This window comes from Mirounga leonina, unplaced genomic scaffold, assembly GCF_011800145.1.
Source record: "Mirounga leonina isolate KUSES-001 unplaced genomic scaffold, KU_Mleo_1.0 Mir_92, whole genome shotgun sequence".
Lineage (NCBI taxonomy): Eukaryota > Metazoa > Chordata > Mammalia > Carnivora > Phocidae > Mirounga > Mirounga leonina.
The window spans coordinates 3,469,618-3,485,235 of record NW_023270852.1 but is presented as its reverse complement, the minus strand read 5'-3'; the positions used below and the strand labels follow the sequence as shown (position 1 = coordinate 3,485,235).

The 15,618-nt window shown below is 41.0% G+C and overlaps 1 protein-coding gene across 5 annotated transcripts in view; it reads right to left on the bottom strand.

The window, feature by feature from the left end:
- The window catches only part of RRAS2 (RAS related 2), an 80,206-nt gene that overhangs the window by 13,322 nt on the left and 51,266 nt on the right, over nt 1-15,618 (bottom strand). For 3 of the 5 annotated variants that reach the window (XM_034995098.1, XM_034995094.1, XM_034995099.1), the window contains exons 2-4: nt 2,126-2,213; nt 1,167-1,269; nt 887-995 (exon numbers count right to left, since the gene is read on the bottom strand). In XM_034995098.1, the coding sequence (XP_034850989.1) occupies nt 887-995; nt 1,167-1,269; nt 2,126-2,213 (300 nt within the window). The other 2 variants (XM_034995096.1, XM_034995097.1) reach the window with 2 other exon arrangements.

Below are 15,618 nucleotides of genomic sequence, written 5' to 3'. Positions count from 1 at the left end.
TGGTATATATTCAACAAAATTTTACAAATAGAGCACACAAATCAAAGGTTTGTTTTAAATAGTTAACTACAAAATGGAAGGCTGTCCTCAATGCTGTTATCAACCCATTTTTCTTGATGTTTGTACTTTTCAAACAAAATCTTAAAAGTGTTAACACAAAGCTATATAAAAACAAAGGACAACTTAAATACCAGCAAAATTTAAGAAACTTAAACAATTATATTCCAGATATGGGGTAAAGGCTAAACCCTGAAAAGAAATAAAAAGACACAAAAAGAAACCCCAAATAATAGAGAGCCTGCACTAATTTACATCTGACCTTGTTCTGCTCACCCACAAAAAGATGAGTGGGCAATATATACTCCAAATTTTAAAAATTAAATGTGAAATAAGTGGGTAAAGAAACAAGCGAGTATAATCTAGCCTACAACTAAATGCTAAAAATCTTCTTCCCTTACAGGTTACTGGTGTTAGAGCCTGCCAGTGTAAAGAATGAACAGAACATTCTGTCATTGATGGAACGCAGGGAAAACCCAAATACTGTCATTCAGGTCAAAACTATTCTCTAAATGAAAGTAATTTAGCATTAACACTGAATAAACTTGGCCTGTAATAAGGGTAACTTTAAGATGAGCTAACTGAATTAGAATTTTGGAGATTACCCAAGAAATTATAACATGTGAATGGAGCTGGTACAAATACTTACAGGCTACAGGGTCCACTGAAGTTCTGTGTAAATATATGTGAGAATTCGATTTCCCCAGATCCAGTGTGCCAAGCTCGACAGTTCTTCTGATCATGGCACTTTCAACGGTTTCATGAAACACATCTACTCACCTACACAATTATCAACAATGGGATTCCCACGAGCAACATTCCTTCTCACCTGTCTTTGATGATCCAGATCTGCTTTATTACCAATTAAAATCATTGGAAACTCATCACGATCCTTCACTCTGAGAATCTGTCTTTGAAACTTATAGATCTCTTCAAAACTAAAACAGAAACAGACAAATCAATTTGCTCAAATATCAGAACTTGGCTAGTCTCACGCCCCATTTAGTATCTTATTACTTCACCTTTTTCTCTAAAAACAAGAAGTCCAATTCAATACAATAGTGATCTAGGCATGAACAGAAGATCTACATTTTAATACTGGTACAAACCTGCCTCGATCTGTGACTGAAAAGACCAGCAGGAAACCCTCGCCAGTTCTCATATACTGTTCTCTCATAGCTCCGAACTCTTCTTGTCCTGCTGTATCCAGAACTAAAGAGAAAAACAACACATGGGCAGGCCCAATGAACGTGGGTCCTTCAGAGCACATCTGACTTAGTGCAATAAAGACATGGCATTCTCCTCGGAGTGCTTTATTCTCATATTGCTAGAGACAAACATATCTCACAGCAGACAGTTTCAGGGTCATCCTCATCAGTACGGGTTGATTTCGTAGCTACAATATATTAGCATACCAACCACAAGGTTAAAAATATCAAATACATCTAGGCAGATGGAGTCAGATCACCTCTGAAGTCAGCTGGATGTTCTATCTCCTCCATGCAAAGAACTGAAAAAGATACCTGTAAATTCAGGAAAGAAATCTTGGTCTACTCCCACCAACACCACACTTAAAGTGCAGGTACTAACGTACCTCTTGATCTCTGTGAATGAAAGAATCATGTAAATTAAAAGAACAGGGCTATCTTTTGTGGAGACACGGAGTGTGTGACCAAGCACAAAACGCTATTTGCTAACGCCTCTGTGCTAAAAATTCTAAGCAAGTTAACAAATATTCAATCTTTTCTATATTTACTTCACCCATTTTAACATTTGCAAGAAAGCAGGAAGAGCTGAAACTTCATGTTTTTTTCCCAAATGTCCCCAAAAATACAACTTCAACAAGTTACACTGACATGATTAGTTTCACCAGCACAAGATCAACACAATTCTTGTTTTATATTACATTTACTGAGGAATATTTAAATGCTGATTCATCAATCAAAACTAATGAAAAGAGGTGGGCTTATGTTCAAGACCATCTAAAATTTATGAAACTAGCAAAACACCCAAGCTTACTTTTTAAAAATAGGATATGCGAACTATCAAATAAAGGAAGACTACTTACTATCTAGCCGGGCTGCTCGGTCATCTATCACACACTGCTTTGTGTAGGAATCCTCAATGGTTGGGTCATAATCCGTTACAAAATAGGACTGTAAGAAAAAAATCTTATTTTTAAATATGTTTAATTGCCAAGTACCAATGTAACTTTAATCAAATCCCACTTATCCAGAATTAATAACAATATTTTCATGTATTATGGTTTAAACTACTATGTTGGTTTCCCACTGAATGAAATCTATTCTGAGCAGCTTCCAAGTAGAGAACAGGTACTAAACAGCTCTGAATTTTCCTATCTGATATATGCAAGACTGCAAAACACCTACTACAGTTTTTTCATAATTATATACAGTAATGTTTTCATAATTACATATACCCAAGATAATATTAATCTAGATCTCATGTTCTTCAAAAACTAGAAAAACAGTCAGTTATAAATCCAGGTCTATTTGCAACTCAGTGGTAAGCACCAGTCCTGAGAACAAAGCAGTCTGAAACAAAGGGAGACAACAAATAGGGGCCTGGAAGATTCCATGCCTCATCTTCATTCTCCCCTTCTTTCCTCGCACCTTGTCTTTTTCCCATTCAGCTGCCTTGTGTATCATCATACGGAAATGGGATTTCAGAATTTTTTTTTTATTTGCAGGGATCTCAAACTTATTCTTTCACTGATATGTTTGTTTTTTTCATCTTAACTTCTGTTTCTGTCTTCTTCTGTTAGCAAAGCCTCCCAACTGTTATCTTCTGCAATCATCACCAGAAGCAAGGACAGTTAAGGTAGCAGAGTAAGAAGGGAAGAATCTCAGTGAGCCAGTTAAAAATGTTTGTGTATTACACTTCACAATTTCTTTAAAGTTTTTAAAAAGAAAACAATGGCAACACTAAGAATCTGAGAGAGAACTTATTTCCCGCTTCTGACAGAAGGGCACTAACTAGGACACTGACATCATCCTTCTTTTGTTCTGAGCATCTCCTTTGCTCTCCCCTCTTGACTGACTTCCTCAAAGCCTACTTTCCCACTGGCTCGTTACCAATTCTGAGGGAATGACTTAGAGGAAGGCAGCTTGATGCTGGGAACCAGAGCCAAAGGGGTTCAGCCATTCTTCAGGCAAGGGTTCCTGGCAGCTGGACCTGCTGGCTCCAGGGACACTGCATTCATAAGTGACACCACCCCCCCGCCCCCGCCGGCATGTGATGTACACGAACACCATAGGCTACTCAGAAGTAGGAACTCTGAACAAAACAGTAAAGAAACCCCTGGTTGGGGAACTGGGGGTAGGACACTTGATCTGCTTGCTACTATGACTTGATATATTTTATTTTTAAAGGACACTTTCCACATTTATATTTTAGGATTAGCTTTAATCACAGAATTCAGTATCCATAATCCTATTTCCCTCTGGATGGTTTCACTTAAATGCACGATTTTTCAAAGTCTATAAAAGAAACATTTACCAACAGGAGCAGCTTTGAGTAGAAAACCATCTCCATCACCACTCCATCCCCATTTAAAAATAAAGATACCAAAACAATCCTGAACTTGCTTTTTGGCACCCACATCTCTTCTAAAAGTGATAACAACTGGCAACAGTATCTTTCTACACACTCTTCTAAACAACTTAAAACTGTAGTCTTTCCCTCAAGCAAGTTGGATAGGCATGCTGTTTATATCTTTTTAAGATTAGTTTCCTGAAACATGTTTCTCGGCAGCAATGGGATACTTCCTGCCACGCTTTCATCTTGTAAAACCTGAAATTCACTGAGTACTCCCAGTTTACACCTAAACGTGCTGAAGTGTGCTGCACTGTCCCTCCCACTTCATCTGAAAAAATAATGGACAAATATTAAATATATTTTAGTCATGCATGGTAACAAATTCGTTCAGTGTGACTTTTTTTTTTTTTTACACTATGAGACAGAATTAAGACATTAAGAAGATTACTGGGTTTAAGCAATTTTGAGGGCCATTAAAATAAATTATTTTTCCTTTTAGTGACTATGGAAGTTTCACATTTTCTTTGGCCCTCTTAGCTCTTCAAACATAATTTTTTTTTTTAAGAGAGCAGGAGAGAGAAGGGGAGGTAGAGAATCTCAAGCAGGCTCCACACCCAGCATGGAGCCAGATGCGGGGCTTGATCTCACAACCCTGAGATCGTGACCTGAGCTGAAATCAAGAGTTGGGCTTTTTTTTTTTTTTAAGATTTTATTTATTTGACAGCGAGAGAGAGAGAGAGCATGGGCGGGGGAGCGGCAGGCAGAGAGAGAAGCAGACTCCCCACTGAGCAGGGAGCCCGATGTAGGGCTCGATCCCAGAACCACAGGATCATGACCCGAGCCGAAGGCAGACGCATAACGACTGAGCCACCCAGGTGCCCCATCATAATCTTAAGGTTATAAGAATTTTGCCACTTTGCTACCAAACACTGGCGCACACATATTCCACCGATATTTTTAAGACCAAACTAATTGCTGGAATTTCTGGTGTTTAGGTCCATATTTCATCTTCACTGTGTCCTGTTTTCAAACTGTGACTATAGAGACCATCATTTTGTTTCTATATATTGATTTTAGGGAGACAGAAAGCATCTTCCTCCCTCATAAAAACCCATCCAAATAACAATGCTCCAGGGCCTGACTGACATGGAATCCAACACCCCCTTCTCTCTCATAATGCTTGTAAGCCACAGGTCAGAATGTGCCTAAAAAGAGCATTCTTCATGTGCAGGTAACAAATACAATCATCACCTCCCCCCACAAAGACATAACATTTCTGTTGCTTTAACCTAGGTACCAGATATTTAGGGCAGCAGATCACCAACAAGAAATCAGTCTGGCGATGGACAGTCCTAGATTTGATACTAATTCTGCTACTTTCTAAGTGTAGAACCGGAGGCAAGTTACTTTACCTTTCTAACCTTTAGCATCTGTAAAACAGGACAATAAGGGGTGCCTGGGTGACTCAGGGTTAAGCGGCAGCCTTCAGCATGATCCCAGGGTCCTGGGATCAAGCCCCGTGTCGGGCTCCCTGCTCAGCGGAGAGCCTGCTTCTTCCTCTCCCTCTGCTTGCCACTCTGCCTATTTGTGCTCTCTCTCTCTCTCTGTCAAATAAATAAATAAAAATCTTAAAGAAAAAAAAAACAGGACAGTAACAAACCCTCGTGGAGCAGATAAATTCAAGTAGTGCCTATAAAGTGCCAAGACATGCTGATGATTGATAAACGTTAACCACGCTGCAGTGTTTTTGTCACACAATTAGATGGTACAAGTGTTTTTATTCAAGTATAAAGACTTGTTAATCCTGGGAACAGCTGTAATAATTCCAATCCTGGTTATACCACAGACCAACCATGGCACTTGGCATCCAAAATGTTGTGAGTCAAGATAAAATCTCCTCATGTGAAGTTTTAGAGATTTTTTTCTGGAATCTGAGCAGTAATTACACAGATACACACATAGGTAAAAATTCATCAAGCTGTACACACGATGTGTGCACTTTTTGTATGCATACAAATTGGACCTCTGTAAGATACATAAATTTAATGATTCCCTGCTGTTTACAGGATTCAGTGCCTTCTTCACATAGCATGCAAAGCCTTCTAGTTTGATCTGTACTGTTCATCATAAGAAGCCTTATATTTTACTACTTGAAATCCTCAGCCAATTGCTCTTGCTCTCCTGGTTTCATTCGTTTGTTTGGCAGTTATTTATGGAGCATCACGGGGACAAGGCCCAACTTTCACAGAGCCTCACTGCTTTTACACAACATCCAGTGCTGCGACTGGGGGTGAAGGGAATGGGGAGTGTGAAATATACAGGCATGAAATGCCAATACCATGCTAGTTCAGAAGGCAACAAAATTTAAGTGGCTTAAAGACTGTAGTCATGTACAGGAACTATGTGTACATTGACTTATAAACACAGTCCAGCAATTTGCCAGAAAAGAAAACAGTCTCTGGTCCTGAGGCTGAAAGAAGTTGCCAACCACAGTCCAGAAAGGATATTCTATAGCAGAAAGCAAGGAAAAAAAAAAAAATGAGCACAGTGTTGCATAGCAGAAGATAGCAGAGAACACACTGAAAGGGGAAGGGTGGCAGGAGAAAGTAACGTGCTTTCTTGGTATCACAGGAAAGGATGCATGGAGAAGGACCCTAGCCAGAAAGAAAGGGAATGCCTACTTTCAAAGGGCAGGATGCCTTCCAGGTAGTACGAAGGGCAAATGGACATAAGTCTCCTTAAGGTTGTTAAGATTTATGGAGAAAAGTTTAGGATTCGGGAAGCTATCCCATTGAGACAGGGAGTCGATTTCCCCTTGATAAAATCTGGTCTGGGTAAGGCTGTCAGAAGCCCTTAATAATGCAAGAGCATTATGCTGTAATGGCAGGAACAGTATTCCTGATTATATGCCACTAGATTGCACATCAGGAATTCTGCTTGGCCTAAGAGAACTGCCAGCTCACTATCTTCCCATTCAAAGAAGCTGCCTTAAGAAAGAAAAGAAAGGGGAAGGGGAGGAGAGAGAATGGGCTGAGGCCACTTCTGCATTTAGGGGGCAGGAGTGAGAGTCCACTTTCTCCTGACGCCCAGCTACTGGTGGAAGTGTAGTTCCAGAGCACTGCCACAGAGCGGTGCCTGGTCTACACAATGGGATGGGTAATTTACTGGAGATGTGTGAAACTGTAAATCCAGCACTCTGGTTAAGTTTACTACCCTTGCTAGATCTAAGGTGCCACTGGGGAGTCGTAAGCAAACGAAAGGGCATTTCTAAGCATAGTGCCAGTCTCAGGAAGAGTCTCAGGAGTCCTCTAAAAACATGGGGTACAGAAAGGAAAGGGAGACTTTCTCTTCTTGACATCCTGTTCAGCTCACCCTTCTTCCCCCACACTACACAAAGAATCCACATCATGAAACATTCTAGATACAGAATCCTTTGGTTCTCTGCCCCCTCCATTTCAAGTCAGTATTTTCCTATTCTTAATTCTATCCACAAAACCTATGTTTTTTAAATCATGATAAAATAAACTAAAACATAAGGTTTCCTAAGGGCTCATTTTCTATTAATACATGCACTTATAGTCTTTGCTGGAGGCAACACGATGAGAAGAAAACGTATGGGCTCCAGAGTTTGAGAAACCTGAAATTCAAACCCAGATGCCACTTCCACTTCCTGTTTGAGTCCTTGGGTAAATTGATTAACAGCTCTAAAGCCCATTTTCTCAACAGAAAGAGTAAAGGACAGGGATAATTTAAGGAGGTCCTGTCCCAGTGCCCACTTTAGATGTGGCTCTGGAGGATCATGGGAAAAAAGAAACCTTCCAGAAAGAGGCTGCGGGGGGAGCTGACCAGAGGGATTGAGGAGCTGCAGTCTCCAGTGAGTGCTGTGTACACCCCATTCTCTTCCTGGCTAGGAGCATCTGCTGAGGTTATGTAGCCTTATCCCACCACTGTATCCTAGTGTGGGGGGCCACCAGGGAAGCAGCAGAGTGGAGTGGAAAGAGCCTGAGATGTAAGTCAGACGAGAATATAGCTCTCTACTTTCACTACCTGTGGGAAATGAGAGCACCTCACTTAACCTGTCTGAACCTCAGTTTCACTGTCTGATAAGATGTAATTAATACTAGGGGCGCCTGGGTGGCGCAGCCAGTTGGGCGTCCGACTCCTAATTTCGGCTCAGGTCATGACCTCAGGGTCGTGAGATCGAGCCCTACATCGGGCTCTGCACTCAGCGTGGAGTCTGATTGAGACTCTCTCTCCCTCTGCCCCTCCCCACCCCACTGTCTCTCTAAAATAAATTTTAAAATATATTTCAAAGATTCTCTCCCTCTCCCTCAACCCCACCCCCTTCTCTCTCTCAAGAAAAAAAAAAAAAAAGATGGAAACTTGCAGGATTGTTGTGAAAAGTAAAAATAATGTATGTGGAGTACAAAGTACAACCTAGGACACACAGTAGGCTCTTACAAGTCATAGCTACTGAAGAGCAATCTGTACCTTACTTCCTTTTGCAAACCTACAACACTCCAACCAGAAAACAATCTCAGTATGCCTGAATTCCTCTTACCCTTAAGACAATAGGTCTAGATTTTCCCAAATATTCTATGTTATGCTTTGGAAAATCTGTACACCAAACTTTATGTATACCTTCTAATTGGTACTTACAATTTCCTTTTACATTTGCTTATCTTTTCATATATGCATATATGTGAATGTATAAAAGATGCACTGAGCTAAACTCAACAGGGTACAAGCATAAAACTTTCCTTCAAAGCCCTTCTGTGGACAAGTTTTCCCTTGCTCCTGAATGAAATCTAATGCAAGTCTCCTAATTTTTTCCAATCATTCTTTGATTATAAATAGTTGTTCAATCACTGTCAGCCCCAAGACGTTATGATTTCGATAATTAAGATGTCTAGTACAGTGTGTTAGTCAATACTCATCTAAATTAAAAAGCTTTTTTCCCCTTCTGAGCTAGAGCTGAAAAGTCTACAATTGGGCTGGGGGGGGGGGGGGAGTGATACCAGTCATTGTCTGTCTTTCCCCATCTGTTTCTGCATCTCTTCAACTTCTAACAAGGCTCTCTGGTTCCTTCTGGGTTGGAGCTGAAGGAGTGGGGAGAAGTAAGGGGCACTGAAAAGGCCACACCAACGAAATCTGATATCCATGCTAACTTTCTATGGGTCTCCTGGAAGAGTCCCTACATGGGAACCTCCATGTGCAATTCCCAGAACTTGAATGAGAACTGACCATTTACACCTCTAACCCTCAATCCTTAGGGTTTCCACAGGCACCTCCTCCTGGTTCGTATCATCTTCTAGGCGGTCACACACAGTGTCCCTCTTTAGAAGGTTTTACCCTGGTTCCATCCAGAAGCTCAAGGAAACACTGCTGCTCTCTGAAATGCAGATTACTAACTATACAGCCCTCTTTTCTTCTGCTCTGCTAGGGACCCACAGATTCACATACTATTCCTTATGCTCTGCCAAACACCAAGGGATACATGTCAAGTTCTCAGAATGATTCTACTAGAGCCTCCCCTATTATTTGGCTTCAACGAAAGGGACCTAAGAGAAGCATCCTCCTCTCCAGAGGCTGTGTGTGGAGGTGGGAAAAGACACAGAACACACCACATACTAACAGTTCTCTCCAAAAACATCCTTGTTTTAGAACCCTTAATACTCCATACTTTTACTTCCTGGAGATAATAAGACATGTGCAAAACCAATTTAAGGCCACCCTCTATGCAAGTCCTTGAAATATGAGGGTAACTTTACTCTCAGCCTCTGGGCTTCAAGAGAAACTAAAATAAGTTATAGCGTTCCAGTTAAAGCCTATTTCCACCTAGATCTCATGTATCCATCGCGTAGCTTATGCTTCTTAGAACTTCTCTGGAGTTAAGTAAGGTACTCTGTACATAGTTAGAACCTCAAAATACCGGCCATTAGGAAACCCAATAGTTCAGACGATTGTACTGAGAGGTCAGAAACTGACTTCCCCGAGCACAGTAAGGACCTGGTTAGCGACCCATCAGCAGCCTCTATCTGCTAACACAAGAGCAGTGCAAATTCCTCTGGTAACACTAGAGAAGGCTGTAGCAACTTCAGGCAGCTGGGGCCAGCGTCAGGCTCTTCCTGGTGGCACTGTTTAACAGCAGCTGTCAAGTCACAGAGAACCTTTGTTCCCTGCAACACCCTCCCTTACTGTGATGTCAAATGTTTCCAATATGCCTGATATTCCTTCAGGCAAGGACACAGTTTTTCCTGACTGAATTAGTATTTCATTTAATCTAACAAGTATAATTATGGAGATCCCCATAAAGGATCCTCCAGAATAAAAGGCTACCCTAAGTCCGGTAATCCTTTTAGTCTCTTTCTAACAAAACTTCCCCCCCGCACCCAGTCAATGTTACTAATTGTCTCAGACTGTCCAAAGCCACTGTGTGCCTTTCATGTGACTTCTGTGCAATCTCAGGGATGATATTCACACCTCATGTGAAGATCAATGGGCCTGGTATGCAACAAGAAAAAGTACAGTACAAAGTCAACTTATAAACTGGTTCTATTTCAAAAGTTTGTTTCTAAGTCAGTCAGTGCTCGTTTCCCCAGGTAAAAACTGTTCTCATCTGTGTTTAGGTCCATAAGGCCAGACCACAAAAGCTACCACTGAAATATGGTCCTGAGCCATATTAACCCTGAGTTCTATTCTAACCTCTGTAGCAGAGGCATTTGGCCCAAGAAGAGACAGAAAGGGAATTTCCCTTCCTTTCCCTGTGTAGAGAGCCAGGCTGAAGCTACACCAAGAAGGAGGAAAAGCTTGTCTTTGGGGCACCCCCCAGGCACTGGGCCACATCATCCTTCCCTAACTCTCCACTACCTCATTCTTTTTTTTTTTTTTTTAAGATTTTATTTATTTATTTGAGAGGGAGAGAATGAGAGACAGAGAGCACGAGAGGGAAGAGGGAGAAGCAGACCCCCTGCTGAGCAGGGAGCCCGATGTGGGACTCGATCCCGGGACTCCAGGATCATGACCTGAGCCGAAGGCAGTCGCTTAACCAACTGAGCCACCCAGGCGCCCCTCCACTACCTCATTCTTATCCTAGCATTCGCTTCCCTCTGGTAACATTCTAGGTACAAAACCACTTACCTCTCTGCCCACTGTTCCTTCCACTTTCCACTCTCAAATTAAAATTAACAATCCCCTCAGGAGACCTAGAACTCACCCAGAGGCACTAGGTGGAAAATTACCAGTCCAAATTAGAGCACACTGCAGTGGGAGCTCACCCCAACCCTTCAAGTGATGCTTGCTCTTTTAAAAAGCAAAATTCTAAACCAAAATGAATCTTTAGTTAACATTTTTGGCAAAGGTCAAAAAGAAAAAGAAAAGCTTCAGACTCCGTGAAAGGAAAATTATTCAGGGGGGATAAACCACCATTTCATGATGTCAGCTCCCCAAAGGGAGTGTCAGCTTACTCTTCAAAGCTTTTATCCTTCCAAACCCAAAGCTTCAAAAGGAAAGAAGGGAAGAGAACGGTTTTCCTCTTTCTTCTTTCACTTCCCTCCACCAACACTATCACAACTTGTGAAACTAACCTATTGGGTGGACAGAAATGTTTAGCTCACAGTACCAGTGGAGAGATTTTGCTAAAAGGAAAGGAGGGGCCCTGCCATGGCTACAGCCACTATTCAGATATACAGACCATTAGTAGGTACGACAGGCTTAACTCAGGTACTGGCTTTGCAAGAACATGCTCATCCTGCAGAGCTGCCGTAATATTCAGAAACCAGTCAACAGCGGTAAGCCAGCAGCCTCTATCATGCAGCATAATAAAGTTTATTTTTCTTGTTTGAACTTCGTATTCATTCGCTCTCATCCTCCAGGAATTGCAATCCTATTTTGAAAGATGACGTACAAAGCCTAAATGAAGTTTTAAGGAGAAGATTTAATTTTTTTAAAGCACAATGACAACTGGCACAGACAGAAGTAATAAACAGGGGCCATATAAGCCTGTGAATGATATGTGGACATTAATAAATAGCTCGTACTATCCCCATGGGAAATGTGAGTAAATCCCATGACATTCCCTTTAACACACCAAGTTTTTGTGTCTTTCAGTTCTTGCCTTGACTGAACCTTGTCTCCTAGGGAATTTCCAGATCCACCCCATCCTTTCCATCCTGATAGCTGTTAAGTTAAATTACGTTAGCCTTCCTTACCTCCACCCTTACGTGGACCAAAGCTGCCTAAACAACGTAACACTGGCCTCTGTGCGACATTTCAGACGAAGAAGATAGTCTTTGACTTCTGGGGCACGTAACCATCCAGGCCTCACCTGGGTCCTATCATTGTATCCTTCCTCTCCATATCAGGGTCCTCCCCATGATGGGAGTCCCCACCACAAAGACCTCAGGGCCAATACAGACTTTAGGAAGAAGCATTCTCAACCATTACAAGATCCACATTCAGAGTCTCAGCATTGTTAGCTCTTACTCATCTGACCTTGGCAGGACCGTAACAATGCTGATAACTGCTGCTGTTTTATTCCCAACCCAGACATCACCATCTCTCCTCCTCCTTCTCTGGCTTTCCCAATCAACATGTATTTCAGCTCTTACAATGGGCTGCTTCTACTCTTATCTCTTTTCTTATGCAGATAATCTTCTAGGTAAGTAATCCAGGCCATTCCTAGAAGTAGGCCCTCTTTTTAAGAGCATTACTGGAATATAATTCACATACCAGAAAATTCACCCATCTCAAGTACACCGTTCACCGTTTTTAGTAATTCGCAACGTTGTGCAACGGTCATCACCATCTAATTCCAGAACATTTTCACCAACCCCAAAAGGAATCCCACACCCTTCAGCAGGCATTTCCCCTTCCCCCCATCCTCTCCCACCCCTAGGGCCACTAAACCATCAATCTACTCCGTGTCTCTATCAACATGCCTGCTCAGGATATTTCATGTAAATCCAATCATATAATATGTGGTCTTTTTGTGTCTGGCTTCTTATTAGCATATGTTTTCAACATCTGTCCATGTTATAGCACACATCAGTACTTCATTTCTCATTCCTTTGCTATGATACGCCATCATATGGATATGTCATATTATATTTACCCATCCATCGGGTAATGGACATTGGAGTTGTTTTTACATTTGGGCTATTATAAATGATGCTGCCATGAACATTCATGTACAATCTTTTCGGTGAACCTATGTTTTCACTTTTCTTGGGTACATTTCTAGTACAGGAATTGCTGGATCATACCATTAACTTGAAGAACTGCCAAACTCTTTTCCGAAGTGGTTGTGCCATTTTACATTCCCATCAACAGTGTTTGAGGGTTCTAACTTCTCAGTATCTTCACCAATACTTGTGTGTCTTTTTGATTCTAGTCATCCTAGCGGGTGTACAGTAATATCTCCTTACAGGTTTTTTTTTAAGAATCTTTTTTATAATCTCTACACCCAACGTGGGGCTCAAATTTACAACCCTGAGATCAAGAACCACATGCTCTACCAACTGAGCCAGGTGCTCCTCCTTGCAGTTCTGACTGGTATTTCCATAATGGGATGTTAAATATCTTTCCACATACTTATTGGCCATGTGTGGACCTTCTTTGAAGAAATGTCTATTCAAATCTTTGCCCTCTTTTACATTGGGTTGTCTTTTTACTGTTCAGTGTAAGAGTTCTTTATATATTCTGGATATAGGGACACCTGGGTGGCTCAGTTGGTTAAGCGTTTGCCTTCGGCTCAGGTCATGATCCCAAGGTCTGGAATCAGGTCCCGCATCGGGATCCATGCTCCGCGGGGAGCCTGCTTCTCTCCCTCTGCCTGCAGATCCCCCTGCTTGTGCTCTCGCTCTCTCTCTCTCTGACAAATAAATAAATAAAATCTTTAAATATATATATTTTTTTCTGGATACAAATCCCTTATCAGATGTATCATTTGCAAAATTTTTTCCCATAGCCCCATTATTTTGAAGTCTTCCTGCTATAATTAGCACACAGTTCCTTAATCTCAACCCTGAGCCAAAGTCCTGTTACCCACCAACAATCTGCCACAATTCCAACTTCCATATATCCAGATTTGTGGGTAACGTCTGGCCTTGTGCTCCATCAACCAACTGCACTATCCTTTTATTGTGTGGTGGTTCTGCTGTGCTGACTGCTGCCTGGAACAGAACTTCCACCGCTATACCCACTTCCCTAAGACTCAACCAGCCCCCCCACCCCTGAACTTTCCTCATCACGGTGAACTCCCTCTGCCTATACCATGCCCTAGCACAGTTCACTTGTGCCAGTTTGTGGCATCACCCCACTTCATCAAATCTAATAAGATGCCATTAATTTTAAGACCAACATTATCTTATGTGCCAAGAAAGGAAGAAGAAAAAAAAACACCAAAACAACTACTGCATGTCTTTGATTATGAGCCTCTCAATGTCAAAGATCCCAGAATGTAGAGGAAAAAATGTGTCTTAGGATTAATGAAATATGGTAGTTCTAGACAACAGTTCTGTAAGGCTGGTATTGTTGTTCTGATGAGATCACTGAGGCTCGGTGGTTACATGACCTGCCAAAAGTCACAGTCAGTAGACTGGTAGAACGGGGATCCAAATTCAGGTCTAACTCCAAAGCAATACTGCTTCCATTACACTTTCTTTAATCTGTCATATTAACATCAAAGCATACAACATGCAGCAGTTTAAAAAAATAAATCCCATCACTCTTAAAGTAACTTATTTTTAAAATTATGAACTGCTATTGCCAAATAGAAAAATCAATTAAAAGCTGTTTCATTCAAAATGAAAACATTTCTACATTAAGAATAAAGGTCTGAGGATGGCAATATAAAAAACATATACTCTTTGATCTAGCAATTTCACTTCTAGAAATGTATCCTACCAATACATCTGTACATATATGATATGACATGTGCAAGGTCATTCATTATTGAATTTTTTTTAATCTAAAAGACTGGAAACAAATGTCCTTCAGTAAATGACTGCTTAAATTATGAAGCACTCATTCAATACGAATGCTTCCATTAAAGAAAAGAATGACTTCATGTACTAATAATGTAGAGGAATCTGCAAGATATGTGGTTAAGTAAGCACAGTTTACCTATTTGCTTTATTGTGCATAAAGTATCTCTGGAAGGATATACAAGAAAGATACACAAGATATCATTACCTATGGGAAGACCCCAACCTGGAAGTTGGGAGACAGGAGTGGGAGGGAAAATTTTTTGTTGGTTTTGAAATCTGAAACATGTGAATGGAAAAGGGAATCAAGGGGAAAGACCTAGATGGATTACACACAAACTCTTTAGTAATAAAAGCAGAGCACAGGAGTATGAGGAAGACTAGATTCTAGTCCCAGCTCTACAACAACCAGACGAGTATTCCTGGAGGAGTCAACCTCTTTCTTGGCTCTTAGGGTAAATGAGGAATTTGCTCTGTCTGATCTTTTAAAAGACTCCGGCTCTCTAATTTTATCAGGACATATTCAGCTCCTACACTGTGTCCAACAGAATTTATAGGTGCTATCAAGAATTCCTTTGTTTTATATCTGTGGTATAATGAAAAGGATATCGGAGTTTAAGTCAGGAAGGTTTGCTTACAGCCCTAGCTCCCACTACTTTCTAGCTATAGAATTTGCAGCAAATCACATCACTAAGTACTATTACCTGGGAAGCTGAGGTTATAGCTACTTCCACAACTTTGTTACAAGGAGTCAAGTAAGACAACCAAAAATCTTCTGAGGTTTTTACACCACTATGTGAAATGTAAATTACTGATATATACAGAATCCCCCTTTAGGTATTACAAACTAAGTATAAGAAAGAACACGGATTTTGGAATCTGTCAGGCCTGGATATCCCACTTAACTAACTGATATATGATCTTGGGAAAGTTATCTAAATCTCTTAAATAAATCTTAAATCTCAATTTCCTCACCTATCAGATGGCCACAGTGATTCTCATTTGAAAGGGCTACTGT